At 36.0% G+C, this 22,050-nt stretch overlaps 1 protein-coding gene across 3 annotated transcripts in view; it reads left to right on the forward strand.

The window, feature by feature from the left end:
• Positions 1-22,050, forward strand: part of l(1)G0289 (lethal (1) G0289) — a 274,921-nt gene that overhangs the window by 170,939 nt on the left and 81,932 nt on the right. For 2 of the 3 annotated variants that reach the window (XM_069833940.1, XM_069833937.1), the window contains exon 2: positions 13,577-13,969. In XM_069833940.1, coding sequence (XP_069690041.1) covers positions 13,577-13,969 — 393 coding nt within the window. The remainder of the gene's footprint in view (positions 1-13,576; positions 13,970-22,050) is intronic. The other variant, XM_069833939.1, reaches the window with a different exon arrangement.

Genomic DNA, 22,050 nt, shown 5'->3' on the forward strand with positions numbered 1-22,050 from the left:
TACTGGAGCGATGTTTCGTGGGATAGGGAGGTTCCAGATAACATTAATGCCGATGCAATTAACACATTGCCTCTTGGACGTCGACCTTGCATTTCCTGTGATTACCACTGTATTACTCGTTGCACGAATGATTGCCGATATCCAGAGAGGCTTTGGCGCTGCGTCTTGCGATACGATCCATCTCCTACGCAATGTTTATGCTTTAGTTCGCCTATTGCCCGCCGGCAATCATTCGTGCAATGAGCAATACAATATGACTAGACAGTGGATGCGGGGTGACTTATCGTTGAACGTAGGTGCACATTTACTATATGTTACATTTTTTCATTCAGACCATTGGCTCAACAGGTTTTAAACGTAAACAGACGACGTCAACATGCTACTGTATCTCCGTAGAGTCAAAAGGAAAAGAAAAATAACGTACTGTAGCACATACCTTGCAAGGTTCAGTCCTCGTCATCATTGATGCAATTACCAGCGTTGCAGTAAACGACGATATGTTCTCGTAAGTTGTCGAAGCTGAATCGTCTTCGCCTATCGCTTAAACAGTTTTTGTATTGAGAGAATTTCTGAAGAAAACCTCTAAAATGGGGATCACTCAATTTCTTTAGAGGAATATTTGTACTGATCATCATGTTGCACGTGTCGTTGAACCCGCACAACTAAATGATGATGATGATGATGATGATGATGATGATGGTTCCTCAGATTTCATTTCAGCGCATTTCCTGTGCGATGTACTGTTGCAGTGTTTCTCTATAGCCTGAGTTATTCTAGTTGTTATTTCAATTTTACATACATTACACACGATATTGTCTTCGTTAATACATAAAATGTCACTCTCATACTTCTTAATTGCATTTCATATTTCTGAGCGAATTTAAAGTTTTGCCATTATGAATGGATCAGCACAACACTATTAATAATAATAATGATGAATGTTAGTTGGGAGGCCGGAGGGAAAAATACCTTTGAGGAAGATAATATTAAAATGGGTTTGAGGGAGGTGGGATATGATGGTAGAGACTGGATTAATCTTGCTCAGGATAGGGACCAATGGCGGGCTTATGTGAGTGCGGCAATGAACCTCCGGGTTCCTTAAAAGTAAGTAAGTAATGATTTATTTAACCTGGCAGAGTTAAGGCCATACGGTCTTCTCTAACACTCAACCAGGAGTAAAACTGCGCTACAAAAACACTACAAAGTTACAAAGTACACTACAATTTTACACACACAACTGAATAAAATAATAATGTAATGTAAACAACAAGTAAGTAGAAATCAGACATAATATATAACATACAGAAAGAAAGGAAAAAGCGTAATAAAATGTGAACAGCAGGTCAAAATAAATGAGACAAAGTATAAAAAATAAGACAATTATTGATAATAATAATAATAATAATAATAATAATTATTATATTATATTATATTATATTATATTATATTATATTATATTATATTATATTATATTATATTATATTATATTATATTATATTATATTATTACTATTCAACGCGTACTAAATACTTGAGCAGGATAACACAACTGCACACATTGCGTTGCAATGTTACTATGAACGGACTGGGGTTCCTTCGTTTTGTACGCTGCTGTACTCGCCAGGTACATAAAAGACGGACGGCGCGGCACGTGCCATATACTCTGATACGAAACAACTTCACATTTCCTTAAGTCATCCCGTATCCACTGTCTAATTATGACCCTCTTCACAAATACTGTAGTTGTAATACACAGGATTGCTCTTTTATTGTAACGACTCACTTTTATAACACGTGATGCACAACGCGAACAAAATTTAAATAATTTATCTAAACAACGCAATAAAATTAGAAACCACATTACTTCAATACAAGTTTCTTTGTTTATGCCTTCGCAATCATTGTCTTCAAAGTCACTATCACTTTTGGAATTTTCACTCAGTTCATAACTTCCATCATTACTATTGTCAGAAGTTTCGTCGATACATATTTGTCTAAATATTTCAGTTAACATTTCGCACTTCTTTATCCAAATTAAATGTTTCTTGCGGATCTTGCAATGGAATTTCCTCATTAACTATCATGTCACAAGTAGATGTACAAGGTGTTTGAAGAAGCGTGGAGACAATCTTCTTCCTCTGTTTCGTCTCATATAAAAAATTTTCTGGTTTCTTTTCTTCAACTTTCAATATATCTACATATTTTACAGTTGTATTACTCCAGATTTAAAGTCCTTTAATTTATCGGGCATTAATTTAATTTTATAACTTAGATTCATCGTAATCAGACGATAAAAATGGTCAGAGCAAATAACTGCATTAGATGTTGAAGTATTTTCTCTTGCAAAACTGTAGTCTGGCCGAGTGCCGCTTTGGAGAGCAATCTCTTTTAGGAAATGAGTAGAAGAATTTTCTCTCCTTTCCTTCCTTGTCTTTATATCCAGAAATGTTGGAACATCATAAGCCGCACATTGAGTCATTTTAACGACTGCACAGAATGAGGAAAAAACTCACTGTGACATGCTGCTACAGCTACGCGACTGCTTGGCAAAGTAACGTCATACTGTTTCTAAGAAACGGTGGCGAGCTAGAAGTAAAAGCTATTGCATTGTTGCTTAGAAGGACGAGTACATTCATTTAAAAAAATAGCCTGTATATATATATATATATATATATATATATATATATATATATATATATATATATATCTGTATGAGAGAGAGAGTGAGAGAGTGAGAGTGAGAGAGAGTGAGAGAGAGAGAGAGAGAGTGTGTGTGTGTGTTTTTTTTTTTTTTTGTATTATGTTCCCTTTTAATTTTGAGCATAATAAAGATTTCCTTTTTGTGCGCTCCAGAAAACGAAAGAAATATTTTCTTATTTGGTTTCAGGGGTAGTGATTTCATTTGTGTATGTTTCTTTTGAATAATGCGAGTACTTCGAGAATGAGATGCAGACAGTAATATTGCTCGCAAACCGATGAAGGTACTTCATGATTGCATCGCCGTAACTGCTAAAATGTTGACGAGGCTTAGTGAACTTGTCATCAGAACACTGCACTCTCGGGCTAGCGTCTCTTACCCGCAAGTATCTTACAGCACCAGCGTGCATTCGTGGCTGCTGACGGGTATGCTTCCTCCCGTACGAAGGTGCATGTTGCCATGTATATCTTATTTTATTTCAAGGAGTGCAGTTCGGTGGCTCCTTTGAACACCAACTTACAGATTTATGGCTTGCTACACAAACAACTCTGACAATTCCATCCTGTCCCCTCGTCCCAACATTGCATAGTTGCCACAATCCTGGTGACCCTCGAAATTATGCAGTGAAACTGATGGGATTCTTGGAATTCGGAAAAGATGCGACAACTCTGCCTCCACGTGGATTTGACGGCAGCCTGTCAATTCTTCTGAACGAGGGTTGTGATTGGTTACTAACAGGTGAAGACAAGATTTCCGTCACAGTAAGGAAGACATTTATTTATGACAGCCAATTAGTAGGGGGCAGTAGAAGGTCTGTCGGCAAAGTCCTTTCTATGAAACTGCACTCCATGAAATAAAATAAGGTATACTGCTTATCCGTAACCCATTTCAGCGAGTGCTGACAACTACTGTGTTAGACCATGGTTACGTACAATTCATTGGACACAACGTTATGTATCATACGACAGCAATCCTATTAGTTACTGTAAAGAGAACATATGAGTCATTTAAATTGCACCAATTTTTTTTCGTATAATATGTCATAAGTATTTAACTATTTTACTTTTTAATTATACGAGTAAGTAGGATCAGCTTTCTTGTAGTCTGCTACTTGGCACGCTAAGCGAAATTTAAGTTGTTAAAACATGATCTGTAGGTTACATCATCCAAGAAAATGTTAAGGGATAAGCCCACACAATGCTGGGGGTCACTGAAAGTTGGGCCTGACCCCTTTCACGATTCAGTGACGGTTTGTGCACTTTGTACCATTCCGCATGCCCCGAATTCCCTTATCTGGGAGATGTCACTGACATTAGAGTCACACGGACAAAGCAGACACCTGGAAAACTGTTTTGTGATAATACAGGTTCCAAGATTGTGCCATTGCATGTGTCACACATCGGTACAGTCAGTCAAGAACGATAGAGCGCTGTATTCAGTCATGAAGTACGCGTATTTAAGTCTTTGAAGTTCAGAGCAGGGTTAACAAAATAGCTGATTTTGTCATTCCATTATTGGTATAGAAACTTAGGCGACATCTTGCATTTTCGTGAGAATCAAATAGTACGTACTTATCAAACTTGCTTATTAAAAAATATTTACTTGACGGGGGCGCTGCGCAGTTTTGATCCATTTGCGTTGTCTCTGTTTTAAATCTTAATCATTGCTTGTGTATCTGCACTGAATACTCCAGCAACTCAACTGAAACTCTTGTTAAGATTTGATTTAAGAATAAAATGCAGAGTCATTTTACCTTGAACATTGTTCCGTCAAAAATTCGAAACAAATTAACGGTGATGATATTGTTGCCAGTGGTGTAATTTAACATTTTTGCCTCCCACCTCTAGGCACAATGTGTAATTGTATTGTATTTATTAACATTCCATGGTATTCATACATTGCTTTACAGCTAGAATTTGGAACAAGTCAAAAAACGTAATCTATACTAATAATAAATCTGTAGCCGAAATTTTTCTGGTAATTTTCGATTTTCCAAAAACAATTGGTCCTAACATATATAATTAACCACCCTGAAACCGAAAATCGCTTTTTTGAAATTTTTGTTTGTATGTCTGTATGTTTGTTACCTTTTCACGCGATAATTGCTGAACGGATTTCGATGAAAATTGGAATATAAATTAAGTTCGTTGTAACTTAGATTTTAGGCTATATGGCATTCAAAATACATTATTTAAAAGGGGGTTATAAGGGGGCCTGAATTAAATAAATCGAAATATCTCGCTTATTATTCATTTTTGTGAAAAATGTTACATAACAAAAGTTTCTTTAAAAATAATTTGCGATAAGTTTTATTCCTTGAAAAATTTTGATAGGACTGATATTTAATGAGATAATTGAGTTTTAAAATTAAAATAACTGTCATCTAAGGCCGTGTAATGAATTAAAAAACAAATGACTTCGTCTATAAGGGGCCTTGGACAGCAACAATCGAAAGCTATGAAAGATAGCCTACAGAGAATGTTTCTGTGTTTGGATAATATAATATAATATAATATAATATAATATAATATAATATAATATAATATAATATGTAATATTATATAATATAATTTAAGTTATTTGAAGGGTTCAGAACCATAGTGAGCCAAGCGCCATTTACTGAATACGTAGAAAACAAGGGTTAAAATTAAGTTATTACCATAATTCAATGGAAACCTATAACAAGTAAAATAAAATATACACATTAAATCTAAATGATGTCAATCTTCATTAAACTATGGTTGCATGTAATAAAAATTAAGAAACATGTTAAAGGAATTGTCATTGCACCAAATGAGTGTCTCTGGACCAAAATGATCGCATTTTAATTATTTGGATGCAATTTAAATTAAGTAACATATTAAACGATTTATCCTTCTATCAAACACGAATGTTCCCTGGATCAAATGTCCTATTTTAATTCTGTAATTACTTTATATTTATTTCTAACGGGTGCAGCGGAGCGCACGGGTACGGCTAGTACTATTATAAAGTCTTAATTTACAGTCACAGTCTAGATGAAATATATATACAGACGAGATTTACAATATAGTCTACTAGTACAACACATAGTTTTAGTATCATTTTCATGAAGTGTTATTGAATGTCATGAATTCACTTACAGAATAGAAGGCGTGAGAAATTAGGTACTTCTTTAATTTGGCCTTAAATAATCTTATGTTTTGAGTTTCATTTTTTATATCGATAGGGAGGGTATTAAAAAATTTTACTGCCATATAACGCACTCCTTTTTTATAGCGCGATAGACTTGCCGATGAAGTATGAAAGTCATTTTTTGACGTGTATTTATGCTATGAACTGTTGAATTAGTTACAAAGTTTTCACGATTACATACGAGGAAGACTATTAATGGAAAGATATACTGACAAGACATGGGCATTATTTGTAGTTTTTTGAAAATAGTCCTACAAGATTCCCTAGATTTGGCATATGCGCCTTCTCTCCAAACATATGTTTTAATACTTACGTATATAGGCTTAGTTTTAATATAACCAGGAATGTGCTATAAATAGTTAATAAAATGACAAAAAACATCTATACAGGGTGTCCACATGAAACCTTTGTGCGAGATCGTGCGTATTTGCTTCATTTCCGCACAAAACCAATCCGCGGAAAGTCTAAAATTCCACATTCAGTATTCCCAACCTAATACACATAACAATTTCCCTCTTCTTACCGCTTAAGTGACATATTGATTTTACTGCTTTAGGCTTTTAACATATTATTTTTAGAGACGTTCAATATAGTAATAATTATAAATTAGAAACTTACCACTGCAATTTCACCTAAATTGCACTGTTAATTATTGTTTTTAAATATATGCAAAAATTAAGTAAACTCTACTACTCCACTAAAGTTACTGCGTTCGTGATGCAAGTAACATTAAGGAAGCCGTGAAAAAATCAACAAGATTCCAGACTCATCATAGACTGGGAAAAAAAAAGACACGTATATCACGGCCTGCTGGAGTATAGTAAACACAGAAAACATGTTAAAGCAACAATGTTGAAGATAGATATTTTTGTTTTGCAAATTTGCCGTCATTGAACAGAAACCAAGATGGAGATTTCATTGCAACTAATTAGAAATTCCTCTTTCAGGTATATAATAAACTATCTTCGCACAAAATAATGTACGATACACGAGCGGTATGTTTTCTTTCAATTCTCGGAAATTAAAAAAGCTCAACTACGTTTCGCTTTTTCAAACTTTTCCTCGAACATGAAAACTTCAATATACCGCTCTTGTAACGCATATTACTATTACAACGTCAGATGTAAATAACAAATTATTGAGACACGATATCTGGATGCGGTTTTCTTCACATTAATCAGAAACTGTCAAAGTTTTTATGGAAATTTTGTTGGATTGTTGAAATGAGTTTTTTTTTTTTTGGTTGCAGTTGTAAATTTTGGTGAAATCTGATAGTGAAGGAAATTTGGACACCTCAGGAGATGGCACAATGTGTATCCTGGTTAATCGAGACACGATCAGATACAATGTGCAACATCACGTTCGGACCCAATGTGACAGAGAACCCGCCATCACGGCCAACAATGCGGGAGTGGCACCGAATATTTATAGAGACTGGGAGTTTGCTGCGGCAAAAGGACATTGGGCGGCAAAGCACAAGTGTGGAGGACATTGAACGTGCGTAAGGTGTATTTGTCCCCGAAGGAATCCTTCCTCAGCATCAATTCTAGCCTGCATGTCTACAGCAAATGCTGTGCGGCGTGGACGATTATTTGCCTGAAAAGCTTGTACTAGCTGAACTTTGTACGCGTACAGCCTCAGATTCTTGTAAAGGACTTTGAGAACAGTCGAATACGGCAAGTTCACTTCCCCAATGGCACTGCGAATGGACTTATAGGCGTACTGATCGTGTCTCGATAAACCAGGATACACATTGTGCCATCTTCTGAGATATAGGCTATACATTTCTTTCGCTGTCAGATTTCACCAAAACTCACACCAGCAACCAAAAAATGCATTTCAGCAATTCAATAAAATTCCCATAAAACTTTGACAGTTTCTGATTAATATGTAAAATTCCACACCTGTGGAGTAATTGTTAGCGTGTCTGGCCGCGGAACCAGGTGGTTAGAGTTCAATTCCCGGTCGGAGCAAGTTACCTGTTTGAGGTTTTTCTGGGGTTTTCCCTCAACCCAATATGAGCAAATGCTGTGTAACTATCGGTGCTGGACCCCGGATTCATTTTACCGGCATTATCACCTTCATCTCATTCAGACGCTAAATAACCTTAGATCCTGATAAAACGTCGTAAAATAACTTACGTAAAAAAAAGAAAAAAAATACATGCAAGAAACCGCAACCAGATATTATGTCTCAATAATTTATTTACTTCTGAAGTTGTAAAGATTTTATGTGGACACCCTGTATACTTCAATCTGGAAACTTTAAAGCAAAGGTGAAGAAAGAAAAAACTCACCATTCGCAGAATTTTGCGTCTGGCTTTGACGGTAGCAAACTCGTTGATCATATCTTCATAGTTGAGACGGTCATCAGTCAGGAGGTCGGCTTCGATGTGAAGAATGGACAAGGCGTTCAGTCTCTTATGAAAGTATAACGCAGGCAGTGTTGTATGCAGAGTTTTGTCAGAGAGGAGGGTCATTATTAAAATTGTGTAAAATTTACATTATCGGTATTTAAAATTTTATACAGGGTGATTCAGACCACCCGTAACAGCCATTTATTTCGGAAACTAGTGCATTAAAATTTTCGAGACAAAAAATATTTATAACTAAGTCACATATGAACTTTCACTTGAGATTGATTTCATCAATCAGCTCTAACAGGAAGTAGGGTCAGTGGCGTATCCAAAGGATTCAAATCAGGAGACAGTGCTGGCCATACCACAGAACCGCATCTCCCTCTTCATCGCCCAGGGAAGAGCTGATTGGCCAGCACGTGCCACCAAAGAGAAATGAGCTGGGCAACCATCTTGCTGAAGCCACATTACTGCTCGTGTTGCCAGTGGTACATCCTCCAAAAGCTGGTTGAGGATTTTCTTCAGGAAGCCAGCATTGTCTTGTTTACATTTTCGTCTTGTAACATTTCTCAATATTGATGGCATTGTCTTTTTGTACGTTTTCTCATTGAAAGAATAGGAATGATAAAAACGTTTTCTATGAAAGTTGTTTGTTTTGAAGAACTCTATGAAATGGTGCCCTATTTGATTCCGACTCCCATTTTAAATTTTAAAGTGATAGCCACTTGCCGTTAGGGCTAATTGATAAAATCAAGCTCAAGTGAAAGTTCACATGTGGTTTAGCTATAAATATTTTTGTCTTGAAAATTTTAATGCATTAGTTTCTAAAATAAATGGCTGTTACGGGTAGTCTGAATCAACCTGTATATTAATTATTCATCATTCATTCATTCATTCATTCATTCATTCATTCATTCATTCATTTCGTGTTCTGCCTAAGGGCAGGTCTTTCACTGCAAACCCAGCTTTCTCCAATCTTTCCTATTTTCTGCCTTCCTCTTTGTCTCCTCATATAATCCGTAATATTTTTAATGTCGTCTATCATCTGATGTCTTTTTTTGCCCGGAACTATTCTCCAATATATTATTATTATTGTTATTATTATTATCAGCTGAATTTTCACAGGGGATGTGAAACTAGTTCTGGGAAGAACGTTCGCGACAACATCGTCACACTGCGAAGAAACATTTGCCAATGTGAAATTTTTACTAACTCAGGGTTGCCAGATTGGGCGATATTTCGCCGTTTGAGCTGCATAAAGAGAGATTTTGCGACCTATTTTTTAAGAATTGCGACTAACGCCATTTGGGCGACATTAATTTTATTTTGAGTAGTGCATTGCTGATACATCCCTAATTCAGTCCAATGACTGACATGAAATATTAGAATTATCGTTGTTGACACGCCGTAACTTTTTTTTATCCAAGAAAACTTTATTATAGTTCGAAATTTTCTCGGTCCGCACTAATAACAGCCAATCGGCGCACAGCTCCTCGGCTGACTCCCTCTGGCACTATAAATTAAGGAGCTAGGTACCCTCAGATATCACTTAACCCTGAAGATGAGGAAGATGAACATCCTCGAAACGTCGGTGGATCACCAACTTATGACCTGGCTGGAAGCCCGAGAAAATTTCGAATTATCACGTCGCCAGGAAAGCTTCAGTAGTTATTTATTATAGTTGTTCGTTTATTCTCAACATTATAGTGGAGCGCCGGAACTTGTCACCGATCTTTGAGGCTTGTTTAAACGAACATATCGCTATTTCTTCCTCGCCCCAGGAAGTAGGCCTACTGCGCTATTTTTTCTTAATCTGAGGACCAATAAACTGATCAATACTGGAACTTATACACGAAGCATTGTAGAGAATTTTCTGACAACATGAAAAATAGCAATGTATTCCTAGTTTCTATTCCAGCTCCCTAAATATTTAATTATTTCAAAGATATTAACATTGAGATTGGTTTAATTTAAGGGGATATAACAGTGACTTGTGTTGTGTAAAATTGGAGAAGTGGGGAAAATTTGAGAAGGTCGGCACAAAAACCAATGCAAAGCGTATGCTATAAATACTAAATTTATAGAATTTATTATATAAATATGACATAAAGTAACGATATTATATTACAAAAACGCACACATAGAAATTACTTATTTTTAAAGTGGAAAATTGGCGACATAGCACCAAGATTTGGCGACTTTAGGTAAAATTAATCTGGCAACCCTGTTAACTAACCTCGCGAGAATCACTAAACGATATTCTGCTAAAGAATTGTAAAATTGAGCTTTGCAGTCGCTTAGGTTGACTTTATTGATGCAAAATCATCAATTATATCATCAGAATTTAAAGACCTAGCAAGATTGTTCTCCAAACTAAGGAGGCCAAGGTTACTCACATTGTTTATCTGAATACATTTTTTATTTTCTTCATTTTGCTGAAGAATCTTTCAGCATCAGCAACTGTCACAGGAATTGTATAGAATATTCTAATGGCTATGCAAATATTTGGAAATAAACTGTCCAGTTTTAATTCCTTCAGACTATTTAGGAGATTCATAGGTTTCAGTAGGGTTGGCCCTAAATTAGAGCCATGAATTGATTTTAAATATTTCGGCTCGTCACTGATTTCTTTGTTAATGTCTTCATAATATTTTTCAAGCTGTCTACCACCCATATTAATATCTTCTAATTCTTTCTGTCTCTCCTTGTGGTTCTCAGCTCCCGACTTATGCCTGTACTTGTCCATTGTGCAGTTAACTATAACCAGTAACACTAATGAACAGAATTTATTAAACAACGACAACGAAAAGACGAAAGTTTCGACACGAAACATACAATGTACTGAAAAGGAAACGTGATCCTGCGACTTCTGTTTGGAAGAATCCACTAGCATATTGCGGTGGGCCAGGGGTGGTTGGTGGTGAAAAAAGACAAACCAATAAATAATTGAACTCGTTCAGTACAAGCGACGGGAACATAGTTCAGGCAAATGCCGGGATCCTCAAGTGTCGTGTCGGTGAACGTTAATGCGGGAAACCGATATTCTATTATATAAAAGTCAAATATTTACATATGAAGTGGTAGTTTGTATTAATTCTACTATTGTTGAGTTAATATGTCAAATTTATGTAACAAATATTCTTACAAAATTTTATAGTACCCGTATGTATCTACGAATAATTATTGATAATAAAAAGTAATCAGACTCAATCTGATGGGCCCTTATTCCTCACGGGCCCATATGCACTCGGCCCCTTTGCCCCCCCCCCCTTCTCGGCGGCCCTGCTCTATACCAAGAAATATTAGTAACTTCTTGAAATATTCTAAAAAAGCGACTGGCACTTGATACTGGTCTTACAATGAACTGTTAAAGTTAAAATATCTTTAAATTGTTTGTTAGGAAAGTTGGTAAGTAGTAATAGCTGGAGTTAAAAAAATGTGAATGATTAATTTAAAAAGATCATTTTTTGTTTAAGTCATTTGGTTTAAAAACGAGCGAATTCTGATTTTACTGAACTTGATTCCCTCCTTCAAAACCAACTAAGAAAGGAGTTCATAATTCAGAAGATGGATATTTGCGGATTGTACATTTTAGCCTACATGTTTACACCTTTTATCTTCACCATAGTACTATGAAGACTTTATTTGAATTTTTTTTCTTCTTCTTCTTCGTATATTAGGACTAAGTTCTGTCTTTTTTTAATTGGTGCTAATTTTCATTGGAGAAAGGTCGTCATAAGGATTGTCATTGCGATTTTCGGAAGACGATCATCAGACATTCTTGAAGTGTGGTCTCTCCATCTCTTCCTTCTTTCTCTAACCCATTTCACCACATCTTGTATTTCACATTTGTTCCTGATTCCTTCATTTGTCTGTCTGTCATACTATATCCTGTGATACTTCGAGATGTTCTCATTTATTTAAATTACAAATTACGTATAATGCATATCGTCGTCGTTCCTGCAATAACTCCTATGTGCAAAATATTAAGTTTTCAGTAGTAAGAAAAGACACATTCATTCATCCTATGGCAGCCGTACATAGGAGACTGTGAATTTTTACATTTTCGAAACAAAGAAATATAATTACATATAGGAGATTTTATTATTTGCTGTATCACTATTTACTTACTTACTGGCTTTTAAGGAACCCAGAGGTTCATTGCCGCCCTCACATAAGCCCGCCATTGGTCCCTATCCTGAGCAAGATTAATCCATTCTCTATCATCATATCCCACCTCCCTCAAATCCATTTTAATATTATCTTTCCATCTACGTCTCGGCTTCCTAAAGGTCTTTTTCCCTCCGGCCTCCCAACTAACACTTTATATGCATTTCTGGATTCGCCCATATGTGCTACATGCCCTGCCCATCTCAAACGTCTTGGTTTAATGTTCCTAATTATGTCAGGTGAAGAATACAATGCGTGCAGTTCTGTGTTGTGTAACTTTCTCCATTCTCCTGTAACTTCATCCCTCTTAGCCCCAAATATTTTCCTAAGCACCTTATTCTCAAACACCCTTAACCTATGTTCCTCTCTCAAAGTGAGAGTCCAAGTTTCACAACCATAAAGAACAACCGGTAATATAACTGTTTTATAAATTCTAACTTTCAGATTTTTTTGACAGCAGACTGGATGATAAAAGCTTCTCAACCGAATAATAACACGCATTTCCCATATTTATTCTGTGTTTAATTTCCTCCCGAGTATTGTTTATATTTGGTATCACTATTTAAGTTATTTAATAGAGCAAAAATCTGAAAAATCGATATAAATATGGCATATAGGAGTTATTGCAGGAACAACGACGATATTTAATACAAAATAATATATACTTTGCACACAAAAGAGAAAATGCTCAGATAACCATAAACAACTGTAAATTCTGTGACCCAAAGTCACTTGTTTACGGAAATTCTTTGTATGCACTATGCAGTGTACATATTCAAATAGTATTTTTCTATAAATAATTGATTAAATGGCGATCTTACTCGTGTTAATTATGTAAGCATGTGCGGCTTAAGCTGTTTCGGTGCTACTTGACACCATCATCAGAGCCTTCTGTTTCTCGGCGCCATCTTAACTTCGCTGCCTGTTGTGTGGGTGCGTTCATATGATGAAGAGTATTTTTCTGTAATTTATTTCGGATGCAACTCTGCAAATGTCCTTAAAAGAAAGCAAGGATAGAATTTTGACTTGGGTTAGCACGAAGGGAGACAAAGGAAAGCAAGAATAGAATTCTGGCTTGGGATAGCATAAAGGGGTACACTCTCACCTGCCTACTTCAGCCTATACAGCAAAACTATTTGAACTTACAAATAATATACTGGTTTTTGTCTTTGTTTTCAGATAATTATTACCATTATGAACTTCACGAACATTCCATCAACCGTCGTTCACCATTGTCAGAAGAAGGTATGAGCCCTAGTGTACATCCAAAAGCCCAAGTCACAGAAATAGTGCCCGTGAACGTTACTACACCCACACCAGTAGTAGCAGTGTCGTCTTCTGCTACTTCATCTCCTTCAAGAACGGGTGGAAACTACGTCACTTCAGATAAAAAGGAGAAGAACCAAACGGCTCCAAATCCTGAAGATGCTAATCGTACATCTCAGTCAATTGACAGTACTACGAACATCACGTCTGTGGCCACTCCAAATGGAGCTCCAGGTCTGCATCCAGGGAGTGCAAACGACTCCCTGATCATCCCTGTAACACAGTCACCAGAAAATAGTACGACAGGTACCTATATTATCTTAATACACAAAAGTGTATGTATGTATGTATGTATGTGTGTGTGTGTATGTATGTGTGTATGTACATATGTACGTACGTTCTCTATACAAATCTACACTCTTTGACCGATATGTGCCAAAGTTTGCACATTTAACCTTCATAACAGAAGAAAAACATAGGCTACATTAAAATTGTTTAAATGGACGTTAAATTAATTAAAAACTAAAAAATAGAAGTGAATACGATCAAACATTCATGTATAATATTAAAATGCAACCTTCTATAGTTAATTGTTTTTTTATTAATGTCTGTTGTATTCAACATAGACTTTCACGAGGCCATGAAAATTATAACACGAAATTAAATACTAACAGTATTGATACATCATGAAGGCCAAAATTTATAAGTATCTTTACACAGTTCAGAAGTATTATATTATGAATTTCTCGATGCACTTGTAGATACTAAGCAGTCTGTGTTTATGACTGAATTCTTGAATTCATTGGAACCACAAGGATTGCTACCACATAATTTAATACCGTACTTGATATTGAATCACCAAGTGGGTTCGATCCTGGGCCAGGTCGATGGCATTTGTGCGTAAATGCGACAGGCTCATCTCAGTAGATTTACTGGCATGTAAAAGAACTCCTGCGGGACAAAATTCTGACACATCCGGCGATGCTGATATAACCTCTGCAGTAGCGAGCATCGTTAAATAAAACATAACATTTAACGTTTGAATCACCGATTGTACTATTGCGAAATATTGACCCACCAAAATTATGCAGTGGAACAAGAATTGGTGTAAAAAAAAAACTCATGCAAACTAACTGGCAAAACGAAAGAAGATGTTTTCATCCCACGTATTCCTATGATACTCACTAATGCCTTTCGATTTTAAACAACTGCAATTTCATTGCGACTAGCCATTGTAATGGCCATTTATTAAAATGAAGTTCAAGAACAGTTGCTCAGAGTTGCAGACATTAACTTAAAAACTGCGTGTTTTTCACATTCTCAACTATATTTTATACAAAGGAGTGAAAAAAAAAAAAAAAAAAAAAAAAAAAAATTACACATATTAAAAGCAATTCAGTAATACTTTTGTCATGTTGCTAATGTAGTATGTGAATGTACGTAAGCCGACTGAAAATAACACTATAATTCTAAAATATACGTCTCTCAACATATTGTTGTTCATGTCCGAAAATGTGTTGCTGCGAAATTCTATCTGTATAATCACGTTGCCAATGTAGTATGTTATGCATTGTGGAATTGAATTTAATGGAGGGGGGCACTATGCCCAGCACTGCGACCTGTTAAAATCTATTGCGCTGACCTTCTGGTGACACATTCCCAAACCCACACCGGCTGACCACACTAAGGTTCCTCTGTGTGCCCAGGTTTCAAGCAGGTAACTCCACTCGTCCCTAGGTCAGCACCCTCCATGTGTCACCACCAGACATTCAGGGAATAGTACAGAATGATAACAAAATGGAGAAATGGTGACGGAATGATGTAAATGCCTAATTTGAGAAAAAATAGGAGAACCCTGGGAAAAATCCCAACTGCGACCTTGTCCGCCACAAGTGTTGAAAAAATCCCAATCCTGACCGGGAATTGAACCCGCGCCGCCTGCGTGACAATCTGAAGGTCTGATCATTCAGCTACCGCAGAGGTTATGCGTTGTAAAAAGATCAATATAGTTGTTTTAAATTAAGTTAATCCTTTCAGGCATTTGGCTAAGAACTTCATTAATTCATGTAAGTGACGTTATGTACGATTCATCTTTATGGAAGAGGAAAGCTTAGTAAAGACAATTCGTTTTGGTTGTCTGTAGTTGAGTTTCTGAGATTTCCGAAAAGTTTAATAGCCAGTTTAATTAAACAAAAAGAAACAAAAAGGACAATCGGGGCAATGCCGGGTGCATTCAGCTAGTATATATATTTGTCAAAACTGTTATCAGTAGACATCATACAGAGGGTGCCAAAAAAATGTATACTCTCTTTCACTGATTACAACATTAAGAATTATTATGATACAGAAAAGTTTCAAAATTAATAATAATGTGAACTAATGTAGGAACCAGTCATTTATTGAAAGTGTTCAAATTGTTGGCCATTGTGGTCCAGGCACAGCTGATAACGCTAACCAATGGAATCCAAAAGTTCCTAAACATTTCGATTGGTATTTGGGCACATTCTCTTTCAATGACTGCTCTCAACTCATCGATTGTAGCTGGTTTTGTGCTATAAACATGTGCTTGATATGTCCCCACAGAAAACAATCCATCAGAGTCAAATCCGGTAAGCAAGGGGAGTACTCGTTACTACCTCTTCGTCCTATCCATCTGTTCTGCAGGTGGCCGTTAAGATAGGCCCTTACGTTGCATGGTAGTGGGGAGATGCTCCATCCTGCTGGAAGTACCATTCTTCATTCCTAAACATCTCTTCAATACATGGATTCCTTTAGCAAGTAGAGGTAAATTGCACTAGTCACGGTACCATCAAAAAAGAAAGATCCAATTAAACCAAATGCTGACAAACCACACCACACTGTAACTCCTGATAAGTTCACATGGTGTTCCACTGCCACATGAGGATTGTTACATGCCCAGTAGGTGCAATTGTGACGATTAATTGAGCCATTTAACTTAAATGTGGCCTCGTCACGCCAAACAATCTTATACGAAAATTGATTGTCCTACACACATTTTGCTTGGTACCACTCACAAAATTCAATTCTTCGGTCATGATCATCTTTATTGAGAGCATGGACTAATCTAGGAATAAAACGTTTCCATTGAGCATGCTTCAAAACGCGATGGACACTTGATTTTGAAAGTTCTGTCTCACGACCCGCTTGCCGAACAGATTTTCTAGGAGATTGCTGAAACCTTTCGATGACTTCTCTTTCTCTTGTGGGGCTGGTGGATGTTCGTGGTCTTCTGGAATTGTTCTTATGGATATTCTGAACAGTTCCTTCATCTTCAAACTTATCTCACAAACGACACACTTGAAAAAATAAAAAAAAAGTGAGTTAGTTATGAGCTATTAAAGAGTGTATACATTTTTTTTGGCACCCTCTGTATTTATTATACACAGAAAGCTAAAAATGTCACCGAGTCAGAGTGGATGTGATGTCTTTTGGAAGAGTTTCTATGTCTAATTCACAAGTCTCAAAATCTAACAATAGGTAAACGAGTCATATGGACTGAAGCATGCATCTTATGAACCACACGCTGATATGTAAATGTGTAAATGACTGTTAAGACTGTTAATAAAATATTATCAGTATTTTGTTTTCATACTGTTAAGGGCCTTATCCACCATTTACATGTCAGCGCTAGGTGTACAAGATGCATATTCCAGTCCATGTGACTCTTTATTGTTTGATTTTAGGGACTTGTGAATTAGGCCTAGAAATTCTTCCACCCTAGTATAAGCATTGACACTCTTAATTTTTAATGCATATAAATCCAGACATCTAGTTATCAGCTCATGGGACTGATCAAAATATGAAATTTGTGTGTTAATCAGAAACAGAAATTGAATTATGTTTAGCTGAACTGAAATTTGATAACTGTGCATCCTGAACTAGTTAATAGTATTTTCTGCGCCCATTTGATTTTCAAAATGTGCTGCTATATAGGTACTCTTAGATAATCGTTCTGTGTATACTTGTATGTTTTAGCCGAAATTACGACTGTAATTTAGTAATAAAAAATTGGTTTATATTCCTGTTATTAATATATAATAATAATGATGATGATGATAATAATAATAATAATAGTAATAATAATAATAATAATAATAATAATAACAATAACAATAATAATAATAACAATAAATCATCCCGAGTGTCACTATGAAGGGCATTGTGTCTATATTGTATCACTTATTCACTGTTTACTCCTGATCACTTGATTGGTGTAGATTGCTACATTTTGTTATACATTTGTTGATCAATGTTACTTGTAAAATTTTCGTACATTGCGAAGTTGACATTCAATGGTTTTCCATGTATTTCTGCTATGCTGGACCGTTGTTGTTGTTTTCTAATGCCAGGCATATGACAATAAAATCATTTGACCTCTGGACCATTGTGGACCTGCTTGTGCTGCGTAGAAGCCTCTCCATCTCCATCTTGGTTTGCCTCTGTGATGTTTGTCTAAGCATATGTCCCACATGGTGGTCTTATACATCCATCTGTCGTCCTGCATTCTCGCTGTGTAGCCTCCCCATTTCCACTTCAGACTGATAGCTCGTTCTGCAATGTCATTGATGTTATTTTGGATAATTCTTCGTTGGAGATTTTGTCCCTTTTTGTTATTCCTAATATCTTGTGTTCCATTTTCCTTTGGCTTATTTGCAGTGCATTCATCTGTCTGTTTGTCGCCAACCATATCTGGCACCTGTATAGTAGTACTGGGTAGATGCAGGTTCCTAGTTTTTCGAATTTGAGACTTCTGCTTATTTACCTGTCGGAGAGTATAAACTGAAGGGACCAGAAAACCTTCAGGCTAGGGATATTCTTCTGTTTATTTCTTTTTCCGTCTTGTCCTTGAAGGACAGTTAATCAGCTGTCCCAAGTATAGAGGAGACTGTTGTACCTTTAAACACTTTTCACATTTTATTTTTTTTAATTTTGGGAAATGAAATTTTTTAAATAAAAAAAATTCTTGAAATAATTATTGAAGATTCCTTTACAACTTCCTGTATGTATTTTCCTGTTCTACAGATCTATTAAGGATGGAAAAAATAAAATGAAGGGATATGTAATGTGTTCAAAGGTACAAAAAGTTCACGTACCTTGGAACATACCCTCTTTTAAGTTGGAACACATGGAATGTAGGTGGGAATATAAGCTGTAAAAACTGACAATCATATTTAAAATGTATTTGCCATCATAAACCAGAGCAGACTTCTCTCATTGAGATTTTATTTCCTGGAGGAGCATAACTGCATCAACAGCTTTCTTCAAGGCATCTGGATCAATTGGAGGTCTTTTAACTCCAGACTTACTTCGTGACATGATCTTAAAATAAAAGAACAACAAAAACTGATAGTATCATGTTCCTTGGAACATAACATGTTCCATGGTATAACATGTTTTGTGTTCAAAGGTATAAGACAGTGCACTTTTAAACAAATATGGCTCTCAAAACTAGAGATTCTAATAAATCTTGGAAATTAAAATATGTTATTACTTACCAGATGATAAGGAACACACCGACTTGAAAGATATTAACAAATATGATCTGGTTTTGTGTTAGAAAACATATATCAATGAACGAAATATTTACTTTTGGTACTAGAAAAACTTCTTTTGTTCACAGAACTCACACTTTGCAGTAAACCAAACTGAAACTATGACCAGAGCTACTTAGGAGCTTTCTCTACAATCTACTTCAGTTTGAGTCCTCTAGGTAGTAGCAAAAATTGAAAAAACAAAAGTTGTTCAAAGGTACACTATGCTAAAGGTACAACAGTCTCCCCTACATATTCCTTCACATATGATAGTGTTACTCCATCTGCTGTGATTGGAGTTTCCAGTCTATTTGTCATTAGCTGTATTTTTCTCTTATTCATTGGTAGGCCTACCGTTTTGCTTTGTGTGTTGAGTTGTTGTAACATCGTTTGTAGTTTCCTTGGAGTTTTGGCACATAAAATCACATTGTCACTGAATCTTAGATTCGTTAAACTACTGCCATTTATGTTTATTCTGTATTGACTGTTCCATTGCATTTTCCGAAATAAGTCTTCCATAACACAGGTTAACAATATATAGTATTGAGATATTAGAGATTCACGAGAAAAATAGTTTATTTCTTAGATTACTTAATATTATAACTAAAGACAGGATTTACATGTAGATTAAGGTTACCAGATTTTTTTTTCTCCCACAATTTCCGTGGATAGATATCGACATATAAAAAAATATTTTCAGCATTTTGCTAGATTACCATTTGCTTATATAGTTTGTACACAATTTAAAGAATTAAAAAACTGATACTCATTCTATTTACAGACTCATTCATCATTCATTCATTTAGTGTTCTGCCCAAGGGCAGGTATTTCACTGTAAACTCAGCATTCTCCAATCTTTCCTATTTTCTGTCTTCCCCTTTGTCTCCTCATATGATCCATGTATCTTGATGTCGTCTATCATCTGATAGCGTCTTCTGTCCCGAACTCTTCTCAATTCACCATTCCTTCCAGTGCATCCTTCAGTAGGTAGTATCTTCTCAGCCAGTGACCCAACCAATTCCTTTTCCTCTTCCTGAAAAGTTTCAGCATCATTCTTTCTTCACCCACTCTTCCCAACACAGCTTCATTTCTTATTCTGTCTGTCAACTTCATACATTCCATTCTTCTCCATATTTACAGACTAAACTGCTGTTTTCCAGAAGAATGAATTTCTTTTAAGCAGGTCTTCTTTAGATCCCAATTTTTTAGTAAATTCCTGACAGGTCACGTTGAAGTTGATTAACCCTTAGAAGCCAGAAGACTTATGCTACTATTGCACGCAAATGTTTAACTCTTAACCAGGGGTTCATATACCTGCATAATCGGGTAAATTCGTGTTGGGTTCATTAGCCTAGCGGTTTAAGGCGCACAAGATATGTCCGGCCAGCATATTGTGCCTAAGATCGCAGGTTTGCGTCCTGGCCACTGCAGTCAATTGAGCCTGTGGTGAAGGATGAGGAGGGCTAAAGCAATCAGTGTAATGATACGCATGGGGTTTCAGTTGACTGCAGTTGAAATAATTTTGCTCCTTTTTTAAGAAAAAAAAAAACATTACAAACAATTTTGTTTTAATCAAGTGCACTGTCCTTAATGTTATATAAAATTAAACAATATCAACGTATTTTATATATAACATACAATTTATAACGCATTATATCACGTCATTGCCATAATACTAGCTGGCCACTATAATGGACACACAGGTCCTAAAGGTTAAGACAGCAAGCATGGCACGAACAGTTTCTAAACTCAATCTGGATTTTTGATATCTCTACATCATGTTTCATTGATGAAACTCTCTCCACTGAAGCATTACTTCCAAGCAGACTCAGAGGTAGTTCAATCAACTTCTAAAATTGTGCACAGAGAATCATTTTCTCAGAAAAAAAAATAATAAAAATTTCCACCCCATTGTAAGCAGAGAGTATAATTTTCTTTATTTCACTTTGCCATTTTTTCTGAAGTCATATATTCTTCAAGCAAAAAATTTCATCGAATAAATTATCTTCAACCAGGTCAAGTCCATCTAGATAGATGGACTATCTAGATCAGGCCTGCACAAACAGCGCTCAATGAGCGCTCATGCTCCTTCGGAGCGGGAGAGCGGTGTTTATCGCTCGCCGAAACGGAAAGGAAGATACGTCAGAATGACATAGACTTGCTATAGGTAGAGGAGAGGGAAACGACCACTCAGTTATGTAGTGGAGTGCTGTGTGTAGGCCTATTCTCAGTAACTGTTTCACGTTACTTACCTACTGCTACAGTACAATATGGAGGAATCTAAAAGACGGAATGTAACATTTAATGATTTACAGCTCGAACTTACTGATCTTCAATGTGACGTAAGGGCCAAAGATCGTTTGAATAATACTACTAGCCTGGTTGAGTTTTACAAGACTAAACATTAGCAATAATATCCACGACTACACAGGCTGGCTGTGAAAATGATTGCTATGTTTGGCTCAACATTTATATTTGTGAGCAACTGTTTTCTATAATCAACTTTAATAAAGGCAGACATCGAACATCTGTAACTGATGTTTCATTATGATCAGTAGGCTACTGTTCCTTTCAGCTGCCAACAGCATAAAACCTCATTTTGATGTACTGATAAATAAAAATATAACAAAATGATATTGTACATTTAAGTAGCTATAGAATTTCTATTACTTCTGTAAAATAAATATTTCTTTATTAATTAGTAATAGTCCAAGATAGTTTTGCAAACACTGAACGGGAATTCATTTCATAAACACTCGTAATAGTACTTCCTTTTGTGTACATTTTGTACGAGATCACCCCTTCTTCCAGTCCACCCTTATACAGAGTGCAGCT

Source organism: Periplaneta americana, chromosome 8 (genome assembly GCF_040183065.1).
Source record: "Periplaneta americana isolate PAMFEO1 chromosome 8, P.americana_PAMFEO1_priV1, whole genome shotgun sequence".
NCBI lineage: Eukaryota > Metazoa > Arthropoda > Insecta > Blattodea > Blattidae > Periplaneta > Periplaneta americana.